The 26,703-nt window shown below is 45.8% G+C and overlaps 2 protein-coding genes across 4 annotated transcripts in view; one reads left to right on the top strand and one right to left on the bottom strand.

The window, feature by feature from the left end:
* PLG (plasminogen) overlaps nucleotides 1-3,399 on the top strand; it is a gene marked incomplete at its 5' end in the record, with an annotated part of 34,153 nt that extends 30,754 nt beyond the window's left edge. For all 3 annotated transcript variants that reach the window (XM_081295903.1, XM_081295902.1, XM_081295901.1), the window contains 2 exons: nucleotides 2,408-2,553; nucleotides 3,153-3,399. In XM_081295903.1, the coding sequence (XP_081152029.1) occupies nucleotides 2,408-2,553; nucleotides 3,153-3,314 (308 nt within the window). In that variant the 3' untranslated portion in view covers nucleotides 3,315-3,399. The remainder of the gene's footprint in view (nucleotides 1-2,407; nucleotides 2,554-3,152) is intronic.
* A 788-nt stretch (nucleotides 3,400-4,187) lies between these two features.
* SLC22A3 (solute carrier family 22 member 3) overlaps nucleotides 4,188-26,703 on the bottom strand; it is an 88,701-nt gene continuing 66,185 nt past the window's right edge. Inside the window, exons 6-11 of the mRNA XM_081295317.1 lie at nucleotides 20,597-20,694; nucleotides 20,261-20,475; nucleotides 13,206-13,314; nucleotides 12,357-12,469; nucleotides 9,152-9,251; nucleotides 4,188-5,967 (exon numbers count right to left, since the gene is read on the bottom strand). Coding sequence (XP_081151443.1) covers nucleotides 5,931-5,967; nucleotides 9,152-9,251; nucleotides 12,357-12,469; nucleotides 13,206-13,314; nucleotides 20,261-20,475; nucleotides 20,597-20,694 — 672 coding nt within the window. The 3' untranslated portion in view covers nucleotides 4,188-5,930. The remainder of the gene's footprint in view (nucleotides 5,968-9,151; nucleotides 9,252-12,356; nucleotides 12,470-13,205; nucleotides 13,315-20,260; nucleotides 20,476-20,596; nucleotides 20,695-26,703) is intronic.

Here is a 26,703-nt window from a genome sequence, read left to right as displayed (position 1 = left end):
ACCATCACCATTGCCATCACCATCACCATCACCACCATCACCATCACCATCACCATCACCATCACCATCCCCATCATTATCATCATCATCATCACCACCATCACCATCATCACCATCACCATCACCATCATTATCACCATCATCATCACCACCATCATTACTATCACCATCACCACCATCACCATCATCACCATCACCATCCCCATTGCCATCACCATCATTATCACCATCATCATCATAACCATCACCATCACCATCCCCATCATTATCATCATCATCATCACCACCATCACCATCACCATTGCCATCACCATCATTATCACCATCATCATCATCACCATCACCATCATCACCATCACCATCACCATCATTATCACCATCACCATCATCACCATCACCATCATCACCATCACCATCACCATCATTATCACCATCATCATCACCACCATCATTACTATCACCATCACCATTGCCATCACCATCACCATCATTATCACCATCACCATCACCATTGCCATCACCATCACCATCATCATCATTATCACTATCATCATCATCACCATCACCATCACCATTGCCATCACCATCACCATCACCATCATTATCACTATCATCATCATCACCATCACCATCACCATCATCACCATCACCATTGCCATCACCATCATTATCACCATCATCATCATCACCATCACCATCACCATCCCCATCATTATCATCATCATCATCACCACCATCACCATCATCACCATCACCATCACCATCATTATCACCATCATCATCACCATCACCATCATCACCATCACCATCACCATCATTATCACCATCATCATCACCACCATCATTACTATCACCATCACCATTGCCATCACCATCACCATCACCATCATTATCACTATCATCATCATCACCATCACCATCACCATCATTATCACCATCATCATCACCACCATCATTACTATCACCATCACCACCATCACCATCATCACCATCGCCATTGCCATCACCATCACCATCACCACCAACAGCATCACTGCCACCATCATCACTACCAATGGACATCACATAAGCTGTGGGTGGTTGAGCCCTGAGAGAGGCCAGTCTGCCTGACTCCCAAGTCCATTCACTGTTTCTTCTGCCCCCCTTCTCCATCCACATACTTCTGATTGCCACCCTGCACTGGGCTTCCTGTCTCTCCTGGTCCTGACACACATCCATTGAGAATATGAATCTCAGAAGTCACTCCCCAGGAGTCGTCCCATGACAAAACTTAAGCCCAGATACTTCAGATTAACTCATGTTCTCAGTGTGAGATCAAAATTCTCCTCTCCTCTCACATCTCCAGACTTTCTCTGGCTTCAATATTCCAAAGCAAAGCAAGCCTTGAGGCCAAGGGGCTCTCCCAGGCCAACCTCCAACCTGCCATCCGGGGTGCCTTCAGGGATCTCGGCTGGCTTTCCTTCTTGCCCCCTCCTCACAGCTCCACAAGGGTTTCTGTCCCCCATTACTCACAGCTTCCCAGCCCCCAGAAGTGCCTTCTCCACTTTGGCCACAGGAAGGCAGCACTTCCTCACAGACCCATCAACATCCCGTCACACTGCCAAGGATTGTTCACTGGCTTCAGGACGTCTGTCTTGCTCAGAAAGCAGATGTGACAGCAGTGACCCTTGGATAGCTTAACCTTTGGCCAAATGGTTTGAAAAGGAGGTCTGCACTGAGCTACTCAGTTCAAGCCCTGCTCCCTGCCCACAGCTTTCCTCCTAGGCAGGCCCCTCCTCCAAGGCAGCTCTGCCAGCCAAGGCTGGGCTCGGCTTTCCAGCCGGACCCCTGGGACAGGCCTCTTGAGGGCTCCTGTGATCTCCAGACTGACTGAACCCACATCGACCATCTAAGTTCAGTCACAGTCTTTGGGGAAGAGATAGTACGTCATTTCTGGGCTGTCCCGTGCCAGCAAAGCAAAGATATGTTGCAAAACTTCGGCGAAAGCTGGGCTTGCAAAACTGGAAGCTTTTGGAAAACTGTATTATCTGTGAAAACACTGAGATGTCCCTGGGTGGGTCCATCTGGGAAAGCAGTATTTATTTCCTTTGGCAATTCTGCAAATGCTCTATTCAATTTGGCAAAGAAAAAATATCAGTTTTTACCAAAAGAAGAAATGCAACTAGTAAAACAAATGTATAGGAGAATGTTCCCTCTCCCTGTTAAAGAAATGTGGATTAGAAAGTGAATCAGGACAACTGCCACCTATTATATTAGCTATCAGTTTTTAAAGTTATAATATTTTAATAATATTATAATATGAATACTCATAGCACACAGCCACACAGACAAGAGACTCTGACATTCTGAAGTCTCCTCCTGAGCATGTGCTGGGTCCAGTAACGGTTTCTTTACTCTTTAAACACAGGGACCTCTGGTGCTGGTTTTCTCAAGGAGGCTCATCTGCCTGTGATCGAGAATAAGGTGTGCAATCGCTATGAGTATCTGAACGGCAGAGTCAAACCAACAGAGCTGTGTGCTGGGCATTTGGACGGCGGCACGGACAGCTGCCAGGTAAGAAAGGGTTATAGAGACCCAAGCTGGTCTTGGGCTGGCATATCTCAGCCCCTTAGACATTGCAGTCACAAAGTGGCAAAGTCAAGAAGGAATCGCAACCCAAGTGCCAGTCTCAATGTTGTTGAGAAACCCTCTGCTCAGATCCTGGATGTAGGTAGAACATCTGGGATAATTTCTCAGGCCTCGAGTTCCAGAAGGACAGTCAGGGTGTGTGTTCAGTACCGCAGCTGCCACAGGCCACAGGCCTCCCTGAGCTGTGCTGGTGGACGGGGTCTGGGGGAGGGAAGGGGGGGAGGGTCCAGGCCAGAAACCAGTTGTACCACTTGACCACTGTGCTCAGGCTGGCTGGGCCTCAAAGAAGCCTCCAGGCAGCAGCATCCACAGGGATCATTTCCCAGGGAAAATGGAACAGGGTGGTTTTGTTGAATAGGATTCGCTAAGTACTTAAATGCTGCGGATGTTCAAAGGGTATGTCAATAAGTTTCTTCCTGACTTCAAATCCTGGGAAACTTACATACTGATGGCAGAAGGTGGCATCCCATAATCAAAGAAGGGAAGTTTAATCTTCATATGGATTTTTCCCTCCCTCCATCTAGGGGGACAGTGGAGGGCCTCTGGTTTGCTTCGAGAAGGACAAATACATTTTGCAAGGAGTCACTTCTTGGGGCCTTGGGTGCGCTCGTCCCAATAAGCCAGGCGTCTACGTCCGAGTCTCAAGGTTTGTGAATTGGATTGAAGGAATAACGAGGAGTAACTGAATGGGAGATACAGCGAAGCATCCACTTACCTAGAAGCTGGAATGTGGGTAAAGAATTCAGAGTGCTCAGAAATAATCGACAGTAATCAAACTGAGACGCTGTACACAGCTGCTGCCGACCCTCAGCCCCTTTTGTACTATCGTGGATAAATTTTTCATGGACCTACTGGATTCTGTAACAATAAGGCAACACAGCTATGCCATTTGTTGAAAATAAACTCTGTACTTACTTTGTTTTGAGTTGTTTTTTTTGGGGGGTGGGGTGGAGATTTTCGATATTTTCTTTCTTTGAGTTTCGATATTTTCATGTTCTACATTCTTCTTACCAATTTCAAATGAACAAATGCAGTGAGTTAGCTTGTTTTCATAAGGAACCATTGCTTACAGGAGTAAGAGGCCTGTAGGATCGCAGAGAAGGGAGCTGAGAAGTCTGAGGAAGTCCCTCATGTGCTGACCCCATCCACTAACACTGGTCTGACGCTCTCTTTAATGTCTTTCCTTCAGCATTGGGCTAATGTTCTCACAGCTGCCCCCTGTATGGGGAATCAGGAGAATAGGTTCTATTCCCAGCAATGAAATCTGTTATTGATGACTTGACTCTGGCCCAGCCCAGGGGACACAGAGAGCTGTGTATCGTGGTGTGATCTGGGCAATGGGAGAGTAATACAAGACCAGCCAAGAGTCTGCATGTTTCTCTGAGTCACATCTAATTGTAGGGATGGTGTCAAGATCTTATAAAGGAACAAGAAACCCGTGTTGAAGGTGGGCTGCTTGTTTTCCATCACTGATTAGCACGGGTTGGCATGTGCTTTTTATGCTTTCAGTGTTTGACAGCGACACATGTTCCAAAGGAAGAGAAAGGATGGATTCTTGAAACAATTTAAATTTTTTTATTGTTGCCAAACAAAAATATCACCTCCAGATACAACTAGGTGGTGATGGTATCAAAAAGCAACAGCTATCTTACAGCAAAGAGGTGCCAAAAAAAATTAAAAGCACAAATGTCCGTGAGTGCGGGGTGAATGCATTATCACGTTCTCATAAGGCTGTGGCTGACATCATGGTTGAGTGTGAGCGTTCGTATTCAATTCTGATTGTGCTTTAAGGATTAAGGAGTTTATTCTGGAATCAGCACCCACATCTTACGTGCTATCACACATGTGTATGTCCACACAGAGAAATGTTCTTCTTCCTTGGCAAGGTTTCCCTTTGGTACCCATTTTACCCGTGCACACAAAGTTTCTCCTTAAAGAAATCTGGCATATGATATATACTGACTCCGAAAGTATAACAGATGTAGCACACAAAGCAGAACACTATTTTTCTTTTTTAAGTTCCTGGTTTCAAAAGTCTTGATAACAGAAAAGAAAGTTCAAATCCCTTATTAATAAGTATAAAGTCATTTATAAAAAGCTGCTGCTAATTCTTTTTAGCATGACCTTTCCTTTAATGAAACCTAAGCTTTCCCCAGGACAAGCCCAGAGTGCCAAGGTGAAAGGAGAACTGTCTGTGGGTTCCACCCTCTACCACAGGCACCGTCACAACTGAACCCACAGGTGCAACATACATATCTCCTCACTTTTAGAACCCTAAGACCCCGGGACTCATAATCCACGGGTTTTGTTGAATAAAGAACAAATCTGTGGCTCCACATTCCACTAAAGGAGGACCAAAAATATCCTGAATAATCTCAGGACCCAAACCTGATTTTATAAATAATAGAGCCAAACCCCAAATTGTCCAGTGGATCTGTTCTTATTATGGAATGAGACCTAACTGTGCCTGGAACCTTAGATGCTGCAGAGGAGGTGGACAGGAGGAACGGCTGACCTGTCCATGCTCGGATGGCTTCCGGAACGTAAGCGAACAGAGACGGCGCAGGCTGGGCCCCGTGTGGCCCGAGTTCTCAGTCTAGTCTCTTAGTTGAGAGGATCCCCACATCCTCCTCCTCCCTGCTCTCAGAACACTCAGTTTGGTGCTACATCCCTTCGTGGGATTTCATGAACACATTTCTGTACAACTTTCCTAGATCCTTGGTTTGCACAGACTGCATTTGGTGTGTGGTACTAGGGATTTAACCCAGGGGTGCTTTACCTCTGAGCTATGTCCCCAGCCCTATTTTCTAATTTTATTTGGAGACAGAATCTCACTAAGTTGCTGAGGCTGGCCTTGAATGTGTGATCCTCCTGCCTCAGCCTCCCAAGTTGTTGGGATTGCAGACAAGTACCTCCATGTCCAGCTCATCCTGAATTTTTGATGGAGCTATTATAAGAATCCGTGGTAGAGGCTTCTCTTGTTTCTCTTCAACAGAAAGAGTCAGGGACCGCTGCTCCAACATCAGGAAAAAATAATAAAAAAAAAAGTACTGTGTACATTCAGCTCTTGGCTAAATGGGCCACATAGAACATGTTTCCAGAAACTTTGAAAGCATGATAAACCCTAACTCATCCAACATCATATAAAAATACTTCGGATAGTTTGAACGTATTCATATGGCACTCAATACTCTGGATCGTGCCGCACCAGGGAGCTGAACACGCAGGTGCATCTCTAGAGGCTCCGCGTTTCCAGGAGGGTGGTCTTCTGACAGCTCCTTCCCGCAGGCTTTGCAGGGCCTTCAAAGGTGAGCGCTGGAAACCTGGGTCTTCTTTTTCCTGTGATATTGATAGAATATGAACTTATGAAACAACGGAGAAAAGATATCTAATGTATGAAATATGATATGTCAAGAGCTTTGTAATGTTGTGAACAATCAATAAAAAAAATAATAATAAAATTACATGAAGCCAAAAAAAAAAAAAAAGATACAGTCCTCGTGAAAGACTACACAACGAGCGCTCATGACACAAGGAGCGCTCATGAGCATAGCTTTCATCAAAGCCACTCATGAGGAGAACCTCCTAACAACCTGACTCAAAGGTTACAAAAGAGATTTTTGGTCTGCTTTTGGACCCTACAGAGTGGTTCATTAGCATTATAGCCTGTAGCTTCCTTGTGAATTTCTACTACACAGCAGGGGTTGGAAGTGAGCTGTTGATGTGAACAAAAGCAGCAGAAATGGTAGAATAATTTGCTGCAGCTTTAGAAGGGAGCATGCTAACAGGTTTCCGTCATTTGGTGCTAAGTGGTCTTGTTCCAGAGTAAATAATTACAGGCCATAATCAATGTGCTTAATTTATAGGACTGTAAATCATACTTCCAATAGATTGCTCTTCAAGGGTAGGGACTAGATATAATTCATTCACCTAGCTTCTTATGAAAAATTACAAACATGAAAAAATTAAAAAGAATCTGTGTAACTCAAAATTTTTTGTTGGTATAATTTTTTCAAGTTTATATATCAGTTATCAAACAAAAATATTGGACAGTAGTTTTCCCATCTCTCCCAGTAATCTAATTTCAATATGACTGCTGTCATTGAAGCATCCTGATCTCAGTGACTCCCTCTTCCTGTATTTTTTTTCCTGATGAGTTAGAAAACCCCTGAATTAAGCAGAGCACATTGCTCTATTTAAACAGGTCCAGCCAGTGCGGCAGGACCACAAGGGAGAATGCCTGTCCCCTTGTTGGAATATTGGCATGGAGGGTCACTAGTGAGGCAGTGAATCTGATGAAGAAGGCATCCACCCACTGAGTGCCGGAGACCGGGAGACCTCAAGGACCTACACACAGGCCACCAACAGCCTCACCTTTGACCCATAATCCCAGTGGGAGTGAGGAGCACATGGACCACGAGAATTTCCTCTTCCACTATGAACTCCTCTTTTAAAGGAAGTCCATTTCCTTCCCCACTACTTTCCCCTTCTTCATTTTGACCTTCTCGGACATGCTCTTTTTTCCTGGTCTTCTGGCATGGTTGTGACTGCGGTGACAGGATTGGAGCCTGGCTCCTGACCCAGTCCCCATACCCTGATACAAACCTAGGGGTCTTAGAAGGCTCCGGAGGACTTCTGGGGTATACTTTAAACCCATTTCTTGTGTTAACTTAGTTTTGTTTTACAAAATGGTGATGTCACAAGGACCAACTCCCACCCACCCCTAACTTCAGGCAGTACTGTCCCGGGGGAAGGAGAGGCACAACTGCCTCCCAGGCAGCGCAGGTCCTTCCTGGTTCCTTGGAGGGAAACGCCCCTTCCTTCTGATTGGCCTGTCCTGTCAGTAGGCAGCCAATGGAATATGGCTACGATTTGGTCTCGACCACCCGAAGTTCGGGGGAGGTTAGTGGATCTCAGTTTTCAAAATAGCACGACAGGTTGGCTGTGCCAGCGAGGTCTCTGCTCCCCAGACCCTGGCAACGTCGCCTGCCCCCAGGGAGGGCAGCTGTGCCCCATTAAAAGGAGGATCTGAAGAGGGGACTGTCCTGGCCTCTGGAGGGATCTCACGACTTAAAACAAGCCACAAACAGGTCGCCGCTAAAGTGAATCTAGCCCGGGGGAGCCCCGGGTGTATACCAGAGAGCACGGCCCGTCCTGGTGCCTGAACCGTGGGAAACCTGCTGACTTCCCAGCCAGGGGACACATTTCTGTGTCACAGAATCCTGTAGAATTTTAAATGGAACAGCCACTGATCACATAGGTGCTTCTACTCTCTCCTCAACAAACAAAGGAGAGTTTAGTAAAATTCGGTCTTTTTTTGTTTGTGTGTATGCTGGGGATTGGTCCCAGGGCCTTGTACATGCGAGGCAAGCACTCTACCAACTGAGCTATAGCCCCAGTCCTAAAATGCAGTCTTTTAAATAAATATTGTTGATACACTTTTTTTTTTTTAAATTTAAAGGTCTATACACTTAATTTCTGGGTCATTAAGATTGATTTTTAATTTTTAATTTAGCTATTAACCAATTTTTAAAAATTACACATATAATACTAGACCACATGTTCTAAAGGGGAAAAAACAAAACAAAACCTAACACTACAGATGTGATAAAAGACTGTCCTCTGTCCCACCTCTTCCCAGCCCACTTCCCTTCTTGAAGGTATAAATTATTGTTTTACATTTTTCACTACACATTATCATATTCACATTTTCTACCTCTTTATGATGAAAAATTTTAAAGAGAGAAAATGAGAATTTGTACAATGTGAATTTTTTATATTACTCTTTAAATTTATATATTGGTTGGATATTAACCAATGTATAACTTGAATACTATTTAGATAACACACTCCAAAACTCACTTCTTTCTCACTCCTCTCTGTCTATCCATCCATCCATGTATCTATTTATGTATCTATCATCTATGTGTCTTTATTATCCATGTTATCTATCAATAATTTGTCAATCACCTATTGTCTGTTTTTACCCACCTATCCATTTGCTTGCGTATCTATCATCTATGTTGTCTATCTTTATCTATTTCTATCTGCCTGTCATCTACTTATCAATCTGTTTTTTATCTGTCATCTCTCTTCCCATATAGCTATAGGGAAGGATTGCTATATAGGTTTAGCTTTTAATCAAAACTGTAACACTGTGCATGCTTCACTTTGTGGTGAACCCTGAGAAGCTTCCTATGTCACTCCATACAGACAGATCTCACTTCTTTTCCCCCATGGTTTTGAATTCTGTTTTTAAACAGGACATGGTGGTGCATGCCTATAATCCCAGCAACTCAGGAGGCTGAGGCAGGAGGATTGTAAATTTAAGGCCAGATTTTGCAATTTAGTGAGGTCCTAAACCAACTCATTGTGACCCTGTCTCAAAATAGAAAATAAAAAGTGTTGGGGTGTAGCTCAGTGGTAAAGCACCCCTGGGTTCAACCCACACTACTAAAATCTAAATAAACACAAAAAATAACATGCTGTTTTTGTTTGAGAGGTTTTCAATTTTGAACCATACCTGCCAAGTCTCTCCACATCGTCCACTGTCTCTGGCAAGGCAATGCCCTTGGTTTCAGGCAAAAGCATCACGAGGCCACCACAGACCGACGCCAGGACACCTGTGGAAGAGAGAGAGGCGTTACGGCTGGGGACACACAGGTGATGCGCCTGCCACACTCACTGATCTTCAGTGGCTCCTGACAACAGCAGCACTCTGCTGCCCCAGCAGCTCCCGGGGCTTCAGCGACTCTCCACCTTCCTCCAGCCCTGGGGGAACCTGGCTCCCTGCACCCTCAGAAGGCACCTGTCCATCCACTCAGCTAACAACTACAGTTACGTGTCATTTAACAACAGGGCTGGGTCCTGGGGAGTGTCTTTAGGTGACCTCACTGCTGTGCCAGTGCCATGGCATGTACTTGGGTCGACTAAGATGGTGATGTCACCAGGAGATACAATCCTATGGGACTTCCTTCCTACGCGGTGTGGGTCACTGACTGGGCGCCCTGGTGTGGTGCCTGACTATGGGGCTTCACTGCTCCACAGGAAACAGCCACCAGACAGGGATGCCTCCACCTGCTCCTGAGGCCACAGCTTAATAGCGTCCTCTCCGACTCCATCGCGTTACACGCTAAGACTCAGCCCTGCCTCTGCCCGATGGCAAGGCCCCTGTGTCTGCTGTTTTGACTTCTTGCTGACTAACCAGGGTACTCACTCCAGCACCTTCGACCCATTGGTGGGCACACTGGAACGCACTCGAACCCTCGCCTTCCAGGAGCTGTCTCAACTTCACCGTGGCCATCCTCCCTTCTCTGCCCTTTGGAGCCCAAATTCTTGAAACATGTTTAACAACCAGCTCTGGAAAATAGAGCCCTGGCTCACAGCTTTGCCCATTTCCATGGTGTAGATGCTCTCGCTGTGGCTATTTCCAGCTGCCAGCATGCCCTCCCTGAACGCAGCATTGGGAGGCAGTGGACAGTAACCCCCATTCTGTGGTCCTTGTAAGTGACCCTCAGAACACACACAGGAAAATGAATCAGGAGCTGTTGCGTATTCATTATCCCTGTGTTTAATGTATTTTATCTACTGTGTTTTTAAATGACGGCTGTATTTAAAGATTGGCTCACGTAATTCTTGAAGACATCACGTGTGGCCCTGCTGAGCCATCAGGAGCCAGTTCCAACATACCACGCTTCTCAGACTGCAGCTCATGCCGTTCAATCTGGGTTCTGCCCTGGGCCCTTCCTGGCCCTGCTCCAGCCAGGTCCCCAATTGCCTCCTTCCCCAGATCGAGTGGGGCTGCTTCTGGGCCTTATTGGTGGATCTTTCTCGTACCCACCCTGAGAGATTCCCACCTTCCCCGATTGCCTGTTTCTCCTCCTCTCCTCTCACGCCCCTCCCCATCTCCGGGGTCCTAATTCCCAGTCACTCCCCCAGCCTCACTGGTGATCTGTGCTCAGATGCTCCCAAATCCCCATCCCCAGTCCACACGTCTCTTCTGGGCTTGCTGACACCAGGTGTCCTGGGTTCTCAACATTTTGACTTGGATACTTTCAGGATCCCCTTGTCACACGGCCTCCTGCGGACTGACTCTGTGCCTTTCTGGTCTGTGGTTTCCCCTGGGGGTGTGGGCTGCCATACCACTGCTCTGCTGACCCTGTCCACTGTCCTGCCTGCCAATCTGGCTCCCAGTGCTTCCTGCTCCTCTCCCTCCCTCTGCCAGCTTCTGCTTAGACCAGGTCACAAAGGTCTCTCCCTAAACCACGACATTCTTTCCATCATCTCTCCACTAGCACCGTTTCCTTCCAATTCATTTGACAATTGCCATCAGAGTCCCATCTCCAAAATGCAAATCTAGCTGTGTCACCCCATGTAAAGCTTTGTGGTAGCTTCTCGATGCTGTTTGGATAAAGAACAAAGCCTCCACACGTCTGAGGAGACCTTCTGTGACCTGTCTTCCCCTGGTGACAATTCCCTTCAGGCCCCAAGGCACACTCTGGACTCTATCTTTTAACATCCTGGGGCTGGAGGACACGATCTTCCTCTTGCCCTGGGCCTTCCCATGGCCTGGGCACAGCCCACAGGTGTCATTTCTTCTCATCTCCAGACCACAGCCTGGACATTACTTCCGTCCTCCCAGCTTTCTGTGGTCGACTCCAAGGGTCAGCATCCCTGTGGTGTGCTCCTCCAGGGATTTCAACATTTATCGGGCTCGACTGTTTGGATTTTCAGAAACTTGGCTTCTCCCCAGCCAGCTCTGGGGGGAAGGGCCTACCCCCAGCCCCGGTGCCAGCTGGGGCAGCTCTGGTCTGCAGGCTGGGCTGTAGTCTCGGAAGATTAGGCTGAGTCGTCTCCCAGACCACTGTGACCTTGTGGGACAATGATCCCCTCTTTGCTCTTTCATGATGGCCACAGAATTAACCCTGAATTTGATTATCAAATCCCATTAAATAATTTGAAATGATCTTGTATTAAGCTCATTGATATCATGTGGTCAGAAGCTGGTTGTCTGTCAGGGGAGTTTTGCATGAATAGAAATGTATGTCTCAGGAACTCACTATCTGTACTGGGATTTCACTGTTGAGCAACAAATGAGCAACATTCCCCCCCCTAGAGTAAGGAAGTGGAGAGGGAGGAAGGGCAGGGTAAGAAAGGGCCATCCTGTGTCCTGAGTGCTGCAGAGCACAGAGAGAGGTGTGAGATCCGGTAGGACAGATGGAACAGCCCTGGAGAAACCCTGCCCGAGGCCTGAGGTCCCTCCCCAGACAGGGCTGGGTGGCTGCACACGATCCATGAGGACTGGGAAGGAGGAGGTGAACTTGAGGGACGTGGAGGAGGTTACAGTGTATGTGGAGGAGGTCTGTGTCCCCTGTTCTTTCAGAATAGCCTTTTTAGATCATAGCCAAATAAGATGTGATATTGACAGATGTCAGACATTTAAAAACACACAATTAATCTTCAGGCTGATTTTTAAATCATAAATCATAAAAGAGTTTTGCAGTATTTAATTTTAACTCAGAACTAAAGAAGAAGGCTGACAGGATCTCCGTTTACCTCCACTCTTCAATATAAAGCAAATTAAAACCATTTAGGATTTCACATTTTATTATTATATTATTATTACCAGATGTCATCCACATCAAACCTCGTGGTCACTGCAGCTTCTGTTAATACAAAGAACACAGACGGAGGAAGCCCTTTAGGGCACCACGTAACAGAGTCCTTACCGAAGATGATCAGAGGTAGCTCTAGCCACACAGCTGCCAGTCGAAAGAGCAGAAATGGGGCTATGATTCCCCCAAAATCACACAAACCCGAACAGAGCGAAACCCCAAAGTTTCTGCAGAATGAAAAATGGTTTTAAGTGAAAAGCATTCAAATTTAAAAAAAATCAAGATAATTATAATATTCAGACATATTAAATAGCAGAGAAATCGTGGCCACACTTTCCATTTCTACCATTTTTAACTCTGAAAACAACTATTCTCTTGCACTCCAGCCCTTTTCTTGCTGACTACTTCCCAGCGAGGGTCGTGAGGAAGCTGCAGTGTTGGTGGAGTGACCTTCATTCATCAGCAGCTCACTAGCTGGCCTGCTCCGTGACACATGTGCCACCTTGGTACCCTCGCTTGACTGCAAGATGTGCCCATTGGGATATTTCTCCAGCCAAGGAGGCCGGTTTGCCCTACACCATGTGCACCATTGGATGTCCTTCAATAACCAGCTGCTCACAGGAGCAAGGCTTGTACTGAGCTCAGAGGAGACACCACAGCCTCGGCACAGGGCGGTGCCGCAAGGGCAGGCTGAGCCCGCCTTCAAAGAAAGGGCACCAAGCGGTTCCAGTTCCAAGCTGTGTCCAAGCTGTGTCCTGTTCACAGAGCCATAGCTGTGGATAAGGTCATTTTAATGGGGAACAGGTCTATCACACAGGTGGCAGGTAGCAATACAGAAAGCAGATGGAACTCAAAGCTTATCTCTTTGCTGGATGAGCTCATTCCAGCCGACAGAGCACCAGGCTAAAGGAACATTTGGCTGCAGTTAATTAAGGAGAAATAGGACACATGTGTTGGAATTACCGTAATGTTGTTGGGTACAATTCTGAATTCACCAAATAAACTATTTCAAAGGCCATGGTGATCCCTAGTCGTCCCAGAGTAGCCACAGTGGTCCTCAACCATGCCGTCCCTGCAAGCATAGAACATGGAGTTAGGGGTCTGATTCATGAACATTTGACAGAATGACAGAGGCATTGGCTTAGTGTCCCCCTGCCTAAGTCTTTGCTAATTTAAGCACAAATAATAAAATTGTCTAATACTGCAGACAAATTTTAAAATAACAACAACTAGGATGGTAGCTAATATTTGGGTGTTAGAGATGTCGTTCTGAGCAGGGTTAGATTATAGAAATACAATTCTAGAGCCACTTGTCAAGTGGTTACTACATGGAACAATGTTCCTTGTAGTGTCCTCTTAGAGAGCAGGAGCCCACTGTCCTTTAGTCTGGAAGGCAGTCTCACTGTGCCCTTGAAAACATCATCACAGTCAGGTGCTCACTCACCTGCGCTCTCTCTGTACAAACCAGGAAAATTTCTCACGAAACACCTTGGTTTTAGAGAGTAGCAAGGCTTTGAGGATTGGGATCTTGGGAAGGGGACATCTAAGCTGAGGGTCATCCCTAAGGCATATGCCATTCATTGTCATCCTCATCCCCAATCATGCTACTTCCTCCAAGAAATCATCCAGAAGGAACCACATTCTTACAAGCTAGTGGGTTCACCCATTTTAAAATGGACCATTTAAGGTTGCTGTAGCTGTGTGAAGAAACTCCCTCTTCCTCCCCAGAAAATTTGGGAAATGCTAAACATTCTCTATTAAACATTTTCTTTCTTTAGTTTTAAGGGCAGAGGGATTCATCATTTTAATCCTGAACTATCTGTGCTCTAAATTTCTTAAGAGTTGTGCAATTCACGTTTCCCTTTCCTAGAGGCCATGATATGAGGATCTGTGACTGCACCGTCAAGACCAGAGCTGCTCTCCAAAGCCAAGCGGGGCTGCCCAGCGTCTCTGAACGTGGAGCCGTCACCGTCACCTTAGTTTAGTTTTAGTAGAGAAGTAGTGAATGAGGGGAATGAAACTAAGAGGCTCAAGCTCAGTAGAGTTGTGTGTGTTCTTTCCAGAGACTATTCAACCAAATAAACAAACAAAAGCTAAAACTCTCTCAGTAAAACCATTTCCAGGAGGGAAAAACACGGGCTGAGAGTCCAGATTGCGTCTTTACTGCAATTTAACTGCAAACGGCCTGAGGAGCACTTCCTAATATATGTCTTGTCTTCCCAGACAGAACACCTGTGGCTGTCACATCAATAGTTACACCAGGGAGTGAGGGTTATCCGAGCAGTGCTGATGTGCTGGGCCACCATCTGCTCTGGCACAGAATGGTGGTAAACATGTGTTTTGTTTAGGCTGCGCTTTCTCATGAAGCCCAGGGAGGGGGACTCGGAAATTCATTCCAGTCCTGTCCTTCCAAGAGCAGGTGCTGCTGGGAATGGAAAGTAGGAGCTCTAGCCCAGATTCCCTGGGTCCCAGCCTGATGGGGCCACCTCCCGCGGCTCTCAGGCTGCACTGGAGAAGGCCACCTGCCACTGTGGAAATAACCCCCAGATCCACATTCGGTATAAGCCAGGGACTTCTTTTTACTACATCGAGATTGCTCTATAACTGAGTCCTGTGACGAGTTCAATTCCAATTTAGGTTTATAACTGAGGCTGGAGCTGTTGGGTAGAAATGAGGTAGCATATAGCATGACTGTAGTCTGGTTGGTGACTGAAGAAAGGACAGCAGGTTCTATGTTTAAGATAAGTGGCAGGACGACATTTCCAGCCACATCCACTGTTCAAGACAAGCAGGGGATCTGACCACAGCTGCTTGCTTGAAAGTAACTGAGACTCTCATTTAAATGCATTTATAGGCTAAAAGGTACTAGGTGCAGGGGGAACATTACACATTTTTAAGCACATTGTGATCACATGGAATTGGCACACGAAGATGGCAATGCAGCTTAGGAATATGTTAATTTCTGGTCCTCAAAACCATGTATATACTGTTAACCCCTTGATTTTGTTGCTACTCTATCTGTGGGACAATGGGACAGTCTCTGTCCTTGCCATTCTGTCTCTGGGGAAGCCAGCTTTCCATGTGAATCTATTGCAATAAACGACCCTATCCCTCTCTTTGTGAGTCACGTTTGATTTCTATCCTGCATGAGCTCAAGGACCTACTGAGGTGGTGGCCAACAGAACCAAGTGAAAACCAAGAAACCAAATCAACACACACACACACACACACACACACACACACACACACACCATAAAAAGCCTATGCAGTTAACTTAAATAGTCAACTCAGAAAAACAGAAAATGTCATCAAGTTGAGCTCCCAGTTTATGTCCTGCTCACCGACCTGGATCTGAAAAACTCCCAGTTCTTTTCCAAGCAAGGGAGTTTAGACTCAAACTACTCTGGAACAGAGATTTTGTGGAAATGTGTACAAAAGAAGTCCCTATGGCACTCCACTGTTCATTAATGAGAAGAGTGAAAAGAAAACATTTTATTAGGAAGTCTGAATCACATGTGAAAAATTTTGTATGCACATGAAAAACTTCAAGTGTCCCAGGAATATGTTATCAAATTCATTTTAGAGCAGAAATAGACATGTTTTGGTGTCAGTAACAAAAATCACATTAAAAATGAGCACTACAGTGCATCTTCCTTGGAGTTATTTGAAGACATAGAGAAAGAGATTCCCCTCTCCGAGTGGTGACTTGGTCAAGCAACTAGAGTTTTGGGGAGTGACACCTCATTTCTTGAGTAAAGGATGCAAAATTTAGAATACGATTTTGACTCTCTTTGGAAGGTACCAGCAGCTCTGAATTCTGGAATAAAATTTAGTGAAAAGTCCTAATAAAGATATGTAAATTACATAAAGATAGATAAAAGTAGAAAAATTTTTCATTTCAGAAACACTTCCCACACTGCTGGGTTTATAGCAAGCAAAGTAAGCTCAAATTAAATATAACAGACAGGTATAGATAAAGAAAGCTATTAACTTCCAGACTTTGATTACAGTTCAGAAATCTGAGTCTAAAGCAGGGGTCTTAGATGAAGATAAAGCCAGAAAGACAATTTCTCTTTCCAGAATTTTATTCTCAGGCCATGAAAAGCTGGGCTCTGCAGAGGGAGGGCTGGTTAAAGGGTATTCTGTGAGATAATTTTAAAGCTGATTTCTGTAAAATTAGCTCATCAGCATTCTGCATGGGGGCTGTCCACCTCCTGGTGACATCAGAACAGCCGAGAGAAAAGCCTTCCTAGTCTGGACTGGACTGTTCCTTGCAATCAAGTCTGAAAGTGCCTTTGAGTTGGAAGGACTGCCCACTCCAGGAAAGAACCTCTGTCATAGCTGGAACTCACTTTAGGGATTTGAAACTCATTCTTGCCAGTCATCTATGACTGACATGTGACCACTGAAGGAGTCAACTATGCAGAATATATAAATAAGACGTGCCCCAGCAAAGAGCAAGTAGTGCTCAGTCCTGCAGATAGCACGACTGAAGCCCCAGCTAGGAAGTCATATCTACAAAAACAACAACAAAAAAAAACTGAACAGATCAAGTATCTCAAATACTTCAAGATTGTATTTGCAGTTCTCTGTGTAATACCTTGATTCCTAACCTACTGTGTGTGGTTTGGACACATAGTCTCCCCCCCCCCCCCAAGAGTAAAACATTTTATTTAAAAGATAGAGAGAGAGAGAGAGAGAGAGAGAGAGAGAGAGAGAGAGAGAGAGAGAGATGCGTAGGGGGCAGGGGGAGAGATCCCTCCTGAAAAGAGAGGGTCCAAAACTGGTGCCCCACAGACACAGAGTCTTAAATGCTCTCTTTCTGGGGTCATGTTGAGAGCAACACACCTTGAAATCATCTCAATTACTCGAGGATCAGAGAAAATCTAGGACAAAGTATATGTCATGAAATGATGGGCCACGCTTATACATCAGTACTTTCTCCCTGAGTTCTGAATTTCACCTTCAATGAACACCTCATCTCTATTTCACAGCGACGGGAACTACATTTTAAACATAAACCCAAAACCAAAGTAAAATATAAAGTGCAGTGAACTCCTAAATGTGTCCGTTTTCCACCCTTCCAACTTAGCCTTGTGGTCGGGAATTACACCTATCTCCTTAACCTCTCTCTCCCTCTCCTAGTGGAGTGGCCTTCAATTAATAAATATTAAATCGATGCATATTGACAGACAGCTATCATACAGCTCCCTCAACTCTCAGAGTGTGTTGACTCCATGTAACGAGTTGAATAGTGTCCCTCAGAATCCAAGCCTACCTAGAACCTCAAAATGTGATCATATTTGGAAATAGGGTCTTCGTAAGATGTGATTAGTTAAGACGGCTCAGAGATAAGACTGTCCCACGAAGATGAGGCTCACGTTGGAGCAATGCCAGGAGAAGGTGAGGGTTGCCAGCAATGGCCAGGCCCCAGGAGAGATTCGTGGGACCAATGTTCCCTCAGAGCCTCTGGGAGGAACCAACCCTGCGATGGAAACAATTTCTGTTGCTTCAAGCCACCCAGTGTGTGGTACTTTGTTACAGTGTCTCCAAGGAACCCAAAACACTCAAGGGAATAAGTGGAACATGTTTCTGCTTATCCTTAAAAATCCCCACATGACAGGGGACTTACACATCTTTTTCCTTTTCTGTTTTGACAATTGGCTTTTCTGCAAATTTATTCAAGGGGCGCCTACCTGATGTCATGGGAATTCATAAACCTGCACCTAGTTAGTGGAGTCTCCTGTGAATGTAAGACTGTTCAGACCTTTGCAAAATGATGATCCTCCAAGAAAGAACCTCCTGTGCAGACACCAAAGATCCCCAGAGTCCAGCCTCTGTGGAATCCCCACCGCACCCAGGGCCAGGAGACAACCCACTGCCCCTCATCCTGGGAGAGTAAAGGACTTTCTCATTCCAGCCCTTGTTGTGTTTGGTGTCAGAGGTCATCTAGGTCCCCTGATCCCACATCGGGAGACATCTGCAATCCCTGGCTTTCTCCTGTTTACATTCACAGCATCTCTGAGAGGAAATCCCCTCCCACCCCGGAGAGATGGGAGAGGCCCACACTTCACCTGAGCCCTCAGCATTTCTCCTTCCTCATAGCCCTCATCCAAACTGTTGTAGTTAGGAGGGCTCCTCCTTGGCTTCCTCCTCCTCCTCCTCCCCCTCCTCCCCCTCCTCCTCTTCCTCCTCCTTGGCTTCCTCCTCCTCCTCCTACCCCTCCTCCTCTTCCTCCTCCTCCTCCTTGGCTTTCTCCTCCCCCCTCCTCCTCCTCCTCTTCCTCCTCCTCCTCCTCCCCCTCCTCCCCCTCCTCCTCTTCCTCCTCCTCCTCCTCCTTGGCTTCCTCCTCCTCCTCCTACCCCTCCTCCTCTTCCTCCTCCTCCTCCTTGGCTTCCTCCTCCCCCCTCTCCTCCTCCTCTTCCTCCTCCCCCTCCTCCCCCTCCTCCCCCTCCTCCTCTTCCTCCCCCTCTCCTCCCCCCTCCTCATCCTCCTCCCCCTCCTCCCCCTCCTCCTCTTCCTCCTCCTCCTCCTCTCCCCTCCTCCTCTTCCTCCTCTTCCTCCTCCTCCTCCTCTTCCTCCTCCTCCTCTTCCTCCTCCTCCTCCTCCTCCTCTCCCCTCCTCCTCCTCCTCTTCCTCCTCCTCCTCCTCCTCTCCCCTCCCCCTCCCCCTCCTCCTCCTCCTCTTCCTCCCGCTCCCCCTCCTCCTCCTCTTTGGCCGCCTCCTCCTCCTCCTCCTCCTCTTCCTCCTCCTCCTTCTCCCACTCCTCCTCCTCCTCCTTGGCCTCCTCCTCCTCCTCCTCATTTTCCTCCTCCTCCTCCTCCTTGGCCTCCTCCTCCTTCTCCTCCTCATCTTCCTCCCCCCTCCTCCTCCCCCTCCCCTCCTCCTCCTCCTCTTCCTCCTCCTCCTTCTCCCACTCCTCCTCCTCCTTCTCCCACTCCTCCTCCTCCTCCTCATTTTCCTCCTCCTCCTCATCTTCCTCCCCCCTCCTCCTCCCCCTCCCCTCCTCATCTTCCTCCCCCCTCCTCCTCCTCCTCCTTGGCCTCCTCCTCCTCCTCCCCCTCCTCCTCCTTGACCTCCTCCTCCTCCTCCCCTCCTCCTCCTCCCTCCTCCTCCCCCTCCTCCTCCTCCACCTCCTCCTCTTCCTTGGCCTCCTCCTCCTCTCCCACTCCCAAGGCTCACCAGACAGTGCCAACTTCCAGCAAGCCTGCAGGGACAGTCATGCTGGTGACTGACTGTCCTCAGGCCTCCTTGCCTGGATTCCAGAGATAACGAAGAACATTTTGTTCCTGAACCCACAGGTTTTCACATTTCTGGGAGACGTTCTCTACTGTGGAAACACTGCCCCTCTTCTCTGTATCTGGTGCACTTTCTTCTTCACACATGCCTGGCTCCCACTTTCAGGGTCCCCCCTGGATCAATCCATCACTCTTCCATCCTCCCCCCTTTCCTCCCCCTTTCCTTCCCTCCTCTCCTTCACCTCCTCCCTCCTTCCCTCCCCTCTCCTCCCCTGCCTCTCTCTTGTAAATAACCCCATTGGCTCCTTCATCACAATGAAATGTGACAGCATTGAACTGTCTGTCCCCTAGTGGGTCCTGACTCACTCAGCTGAGAACCGTGTCTCTCTGTCACCCACCACCTCAGTGCTTAGCATGGTGCCAGCGTATGGCAGATGGTCAGGAAGCAGGTCACACAGTGTCAGCGGCACCACGACAGGAAGTCAGACAGAGGGGAGTAGAAGGAAACACATCACTATGAGCTAGAATTAGCATGACAGCTATTTCATCAATCAATCTCTAAAAATTGAGAGAAGAGAAAATTCTATAGAACTCATCGCTTCTCTCAGACTTTATACTGATTATCGGGAAATTGAGTGACCTCACCAAGCCTGCCTGGTGTCCAGATTATGACTCGATGGCACAGTTCCTAAAAACCATCGACTCCCTGTACTTGATTATTTGGATCTAAGGGTTTTCTAGTTCTTCAGCAGCTTCCAATCAAATGTGAGGGACAATTACCTTCCGGTAAGAACGCGGTGACCAGGCACGCAACCCCCGCCACTACATTGCTCGCTGCGAAGGGGAGGCGGCGTCCAAAGCGCTCGATGGTCAGCAAGATCAAGAGAGCCCCTGGCAGTTCCACCACTCCCGAGATGAAGAAATCTATGTAGAGGTTGCCGCCGATGATACCCAGGCGCATGACCAGTCCCTGATACACCACGGCGCTGGTGAACCTGCAGTGACATTGACAGACACCAGGGAAGAGCAGGTGAGCGCTAACCTCGCCTGACTTGAAGGGAGTGCTGGGTTGTAGAAGTGACAGCAGCTTTAACACCTGTCACAGCTCAAACTTACCAAGCAAACATGAGTATAAGTGTGCACTTCCTCATCTGGGGAGTTCTCACCAGATCTAGAAAGGACGGGTTACTAACTTCCTCGTCGGTAACGGTGATCTGGGTAAGAGAAGCAGATTTCAGTGGCAATATGCAGCAAGAAACACCTGCAACAGCACGAGCTTTACTAGCTAGATTCAAACTACAGAATCCAGGGATCCTACTGAACTGACGGGGCTGTTTCATAATTACATCTACAACCCGAGTGTGGAAAGGCTTGCCCTCCGGCACTCGGAATGGGTCAGATTCACAGAGAAGAGGTTTCCCAATTGAGACTGTTCTCAGGATAATTGCAATACTTAGGTTAAACTGCTCTGAGTCAACAAGGAGAAAAGGCATGTTCTAAAGTAAGATTGGGATCCATTTATTGTATTGAGGGAAAACGAGAGCAAACAAGTGTGAGCCAATCAAGTGTTTCTTTATATATTAAATCACCAAGTCTTACTTTGACAAATGAAATAATTAGTCCAAGAACAAGCATCAAGGACCTTATTTTGCTTTCTTTTATCAATAGGAAGCTAGCATCTTTTTGATCCAGGAAAATTCAGCTCATCTCCTTTTGGCCATCCAGAAGATGGTATTGTCCTCAATTCAATTCAGCAAACACAGTTGCTGGCTGCTGTATACAGGCTCTGCATAGGAAATGCAGCAGAGGAGCAAGGCCGCTGTCCTCCAGTCCAGTCTGCCAAGGGTCCCAGCGCAACTGCTCACAGCGACCACTGCTCCACATTCCATGTGGGTGGACAGTCTGTACCTCTGCCTGGGCGCCCTTCCCAGTCCTGCTATTAGTCTGCCCCCGGAATTAAATGATGACCCTCAGGTCTAGCTCCACTCCTCAGACCTCCCTCCACCAGGGCTCCTCTTATGGGTCTGTTCCTCTATCCAGGAGCTCTGGAGCTGGGGGTGAGGAACTGCAGTGTGGCACCAAGCAAAGTGCCTGGTGCTCAACCCATTCGCTTAACATCAAAATCTAGAAGCAACTCGGGAAGCTTCTCAGGGCCTGAGGAGGCTGAGGCAGGAGGATTGCGAATTCAAAGCCAGCCTCAGCAAAAGCAAGGTGCTAAACAACTCAGTGAGACTCTGCCTCTAAATAAAATACAAAATAGGGATGGAGATGTGGCTCAGTGGTCGAGTGCCCCTGGTACCTCCCAAAAAAGAAGCCAAGTGCCTGGGCCATACCAGCTCCCCCAGAGTACAGCCTTCAGTTGTGGTCCTTCTTTTAAGCAAGAACCCAGGCTCCTAAAGGCAGGGCCTTTCCTGTCTGTTTACTCAACTTGAAATCTGGCCCAGAAGGAATGTAAATCTAGGCACATTTTCCCTAAGACCTCAAGTCCCTCTACCAGCTGTCACAAAAATTTGACTTAGAGCACATCCACACTGATGGGCCCTGTCAATCAATCATCCTAAACATCATAAAGCAGTCAATGTGTCAACCAAAGCTTGATATCTCATGCCTATGTTTGTGCCAGGCAAAGTCTCACACATACAGCGGAAGACTGAAAATGAATGGTATACTAAGCCACATTCTTCCCTCCATCCTGTGCATTTAAAACACTTGAATTGGGATGTGTCTCACCAATGAACTTATAATAAAGTAATGCATCAGTTTAAAGAGCATGGGTTTTTCTTACTTGGAACATAAAATGATCACCTTAAAATCAATGTATTAGAGTCGACAAGACAATAGTTGTTTCCACGAGGATACTCATGGAAGGCTGCTAATGGATTCCACCCTCCATTCTTTCCTTCTCTCTTACAGTAATGACTCCATGGAATTTAGCTGGGCACATGGATGCTAGCTAGAGTCTTTTTCTGTCTTCTCTTTCAACGATGGTTGTTCTGAGACTAAGACCTCAACAATGAATTGGTCATAGGCACCATGAACACACATTCCAAGTTTTACCCCTTGGAAACAGCTTGCCCCTCCCTCACTTACAGTCTTCGGCTTCCTGGGATGGAAGAACATGGTGGTGAGCTTCAGCTACACAGCCCACTGCGTGTGATGATGGAGCAACAAGATTACAGGGACCTGAGTCCTAGGGCACCTCGTGGAGCAGACCCGGCTTGCCAGAGCTGGCCCACTCACCTCTAGGGCACATGTTAGAGAGAAAAGTACTTGTCCATCTCCCCCTCCCCCACTATATTTCTTGGGTGTCTTGTTTCAACATCAAATTGACCTGGATCCTAATTACTACAATGCCCAGTAAAATGTTCCTTGTCTAACCTTCTAAATGTTAAGAACCCCAAAGGGATTTTTCTTTATCTACCTTTGCCTTGTTTATTGCTCCAAAAATAAGGCAGGAATATCTATGTGGCAGATAAGAACTTGTGTATTACAACAATATATCATCATATGGTTTATTATCAAAATGCTTTCACAAAGAGTTTCTACTCATTGCCCACATGAAAATAGTAATACCTAGGGAGCGTGAAACTCTCGTTAGTTTCTAGACTAAGTACATGGATTGTTTCATTCGATTCTCATCAAAGCCCTGTAAAATTAGTACTTTTATTAACCTGATTTTATAAATAAGAAAACAAATTTTAGAACATTAAAGATTAAATAGCAGAAAGATAGCTGAGCCAGGATTCCACACCAGGTGATTAGAAATGTCCCTGATTGTAACCCTCACCCAGTGCTGCTGACTATAGAGGAAACTTTTATTCCACACAAGTTCTTTCCAGTTGATGGTCATTTCTACATACTTTTCAAGAAGGACACTGTGCACTTGATAAAAAAAAATCCTTTATTTAAATAAAAAAGGTTCAAATCGGCTAAAAGAATTTAGATAATTTAGGTTTGGCTCAAATCATTTAGATTTTGCAGATCTTGAAATTCAGGACTGAACCACCCAGGACAGGATGGTTCTCCTCTGTGGAAGTCGCAGTCCTTCCTTCACTTCCGGCTGTTCCACAGCTCAGACTTGGGTCAGTTGGTGTGGGTCCTACTCTTCTCCCTCAGGAGTCCCTGAGGGGTTGCTTGTCTCCACCTTGGCGCTGCTGTCCACCCAACGCACACAGAGGTATTGCTAACAATTTGATGTGGGCCGTCTTCCATCTGCTCTCCAGCCTTACTTTCTGCCTATAGCCATGACTTCTATCTGCAAGATAAGACTCTGACCAAGTCACTTTCACTCAGGCCCAATGTCAACCCTGGAGTGGAAGGGAAATGGCACATCACGGGTTTCCCAGATAACGACCTTCAAGCACCTCTGCAGATTTCTCAATCCTTCATGGTCTGTGACTCTCCCTTAGTGACACGATAATGGAGTGTCTCTTGCCCTTGCCTTTGCTCTATAGATGTCACCTTTTCCTAAGCAGATCTCTAGTCATCCCTGAGCATTGAGTTACCATGTCAGAGGGTGATGACAAAGAATGGCAATTTTTCTTTTTCTTTTTTTTGCAAAGGGCCAGATGGTATATTGGTTTTGCAAGATATTAATTCTCAGGTGGCTGCTTAACTTTGCCAGTAGTGTGAAAGCAGCCATGGATGTTAATATATAAACATTACTAAAGTCTGCACTTCATTATGCTATATTGTGCCTGCAGTATATAGAACATAATATTTATTTTATTAATTAAAAGTATGTTTTTATCACTTCATTCATGGTCCTTATGAGATAGTAAGATTTGGGCAGGTTTAACTTTTCTTTTTGGTTATAAATATTCTCTTAAAAATAACACACATTACTTTTTTAACAAAAAATAGAACACTTTAAAAGTGGATTTAAAATAATAGGAGTGTACCTAATTGTTGTATTATTCTTGGTATTACTGCCATTTTCTCTTAATAGAACTGACACCACCACACACTCTCTCTCTCACACACACACACACACACACACACACAATCAACTCATTTTCTCAGGTGAACTGACTCTGCTTCCAGTTGTAGGGTAGGCCTGGTTATCCAAGGATAATCCTATTCTCTGATTGGACATCTGTCCCAATTTGAACCAATGAGAAGTGGGCATGTGATCCAATGTGGACCAATCTGCACCAGTGAGAGAAGGAGTCATGGGAAAGTCCTTCATTGCTCTTAAGCCAGAGCTTCCTGAAGGACCCCACCCTCTCCAATGAATGAAGAAATGGTAGGATCTCAGGAGCCACCTTGTACCACGAGAGGACCTGTCCTAGGATGAAGCTGCTCTGTCAGTAGAGTGGATAGAGGGGGAAATGCAGGTTTGATGAGATTGTTGAGACCCTGGTTTGGTCAACCTGGAACCCCGCTGTGACTACAATTCCAGACATAAGAGCCAGTGAATGCCCTTATTGTCTAAACCCATTTAAGTTGGTTTTCTGTCACTTTTTGCCAAAAGTAGAATTATCTGAAGAATCCAGTCTAGAACAATGGTTTTTCTTTAATAACAATATCTTTGGCAAAAAATAATTTTATAGTTAAAGTAATTGTTTCAATGCTCCAGTTCATTTTGCAAAAATGCTTGCTATTAGTCTTAATATCAGACTTTTCAGATTTAGAACCTGGCAGGTGTACAATCTCTGTTTTTTCCAAAGTTCAAATTTACTGCTTCAATATAATCCTCTACCAAAGGAACATCAAATGTTGATAACAGCAAAAGTAATCGAGAAGGAGCCAACCCATCCTCCTGTCCAGTGAATGGAAGGATTAATAGTACCTCCATGCAAGTAAGTATTTTGTTACATTTCAGAACAAATCCAGCTGGTCTTTGATTTACTAACATCTTCTCACAGTGACGCAGATATTCTGAAAGACGACCCACTTTCTGGGTGTCCAGAGACCTCGAGAGACTAAAGCCGTATCTTGGATGGAATTCACCCAGATGTCTTGCCAGCTCACGCTGGGTTTAGGCTGCAGCTATTGTTCTTTTACATAACTTCTCGGGCTCTAAAGCTGCACTTACTTTCTATTGCTAAAGAGTCACCAAATTTTGCCTGGTCTGAATCAGGAATAAAAGAACTGAAGAAATGCTACTCCAGGTAATTACATATATTTTAAAATTTTGCTTTATTAAGATATAATCTACATGCAATAAAATTCAGCAATTTTAATTGTACCCCTGAATGCATCTTGGCAAGTGTATAGACCCATGTAACCATGACCACGTTTACGATAGGGGACATTTCCATGACCTGTGATAGCTCCCTTGAGTCTCTGAAATTGGTCCCTTCTACCAATTCTGGGTCTCAGCAACCCCTGATCTGCATTCTGTCATGACAGTTTTACTTATTCTAGAATTTCATAGCTATAAAACCATACAATATTCATATAATATGTGTCTCTCTATTTTGTTATACCTTGACAGCATCCAAATGGGGCACATTGCCTTCTATTTGCAGCAAAGGGAGCAGGGCACAGCTCTGAGTAGTATTTGTCTGTGTGGAGGCCTGTTGCCTAGCAATGCCACTCATCACGAAAGGTATTGCCCAAGGTTCAACTGCAGAGGTTGGTTCCCTACACGCACTTCACCGGGTTGGAGTGCCATCTGCTTATCTCGACTCTTCCATTGTCTTTTTATTCCGCCAGGATTTTGTTTTACACCAACAATGACAAGTGCTCTATGTTGAAAGTCATTTATTCCTCTTCTCTGACTAATTTAGCTCTCTTCATAATTCTTCCTGGTGTCTTTCTGAGACATTTCTTCAAGTTGACATTTTAATTTACATTGCCAAGGAAGAGAAAGGCATTATAAACAATTGTCTGTTACAAAGAGATTGTTGAGAGCTCTCCCAATAGAGAACTCGTTTAGGTTAAAAAAAGAAAAAAAGAAAAAGAAAAACCAGCTGGGGTGGGGCAGAGATGTAGTATTTGGCTCACAATTTTTTTTAACCAGCATATTATTTGAACTGCATGAGCTTCGGCACCCCCCACCTCCCATACCAGGAAATATTAATACTCCATCAGGTATTTTCAATTAGATAATATACATGCATATACACACCCCTGGCACACAGTAAGTGCTCAATAACAGGTGTCAATCTAATGTTTTTTCTTCAGGAGCCATTTTGTTGTTATTATAATTAATAGTCTTTGTGCCATTTGGAAGATATTTACTTCCAGGTGATGCTTTTTTGCAGAGGGCTGGAACA

The sequence above is a fragment of the Spermophilus citellus genome (genome assembly GCF_964194105.1).
Source record: "Spermophilus citellus genome assembly, chromosome: 5".
Classification (NCBI taxonomy): Eukaryota; Metazoa; Chordata; class Mammalia; order Rodentia; family Sciuridae; genus Spermophilus; species Spermophilus citellus.
The sequence above is the reverse complement of the archived record's forward strand: the minus strand, read 5'-3'. Positions and strand labels throughout refer to the sequence as shown.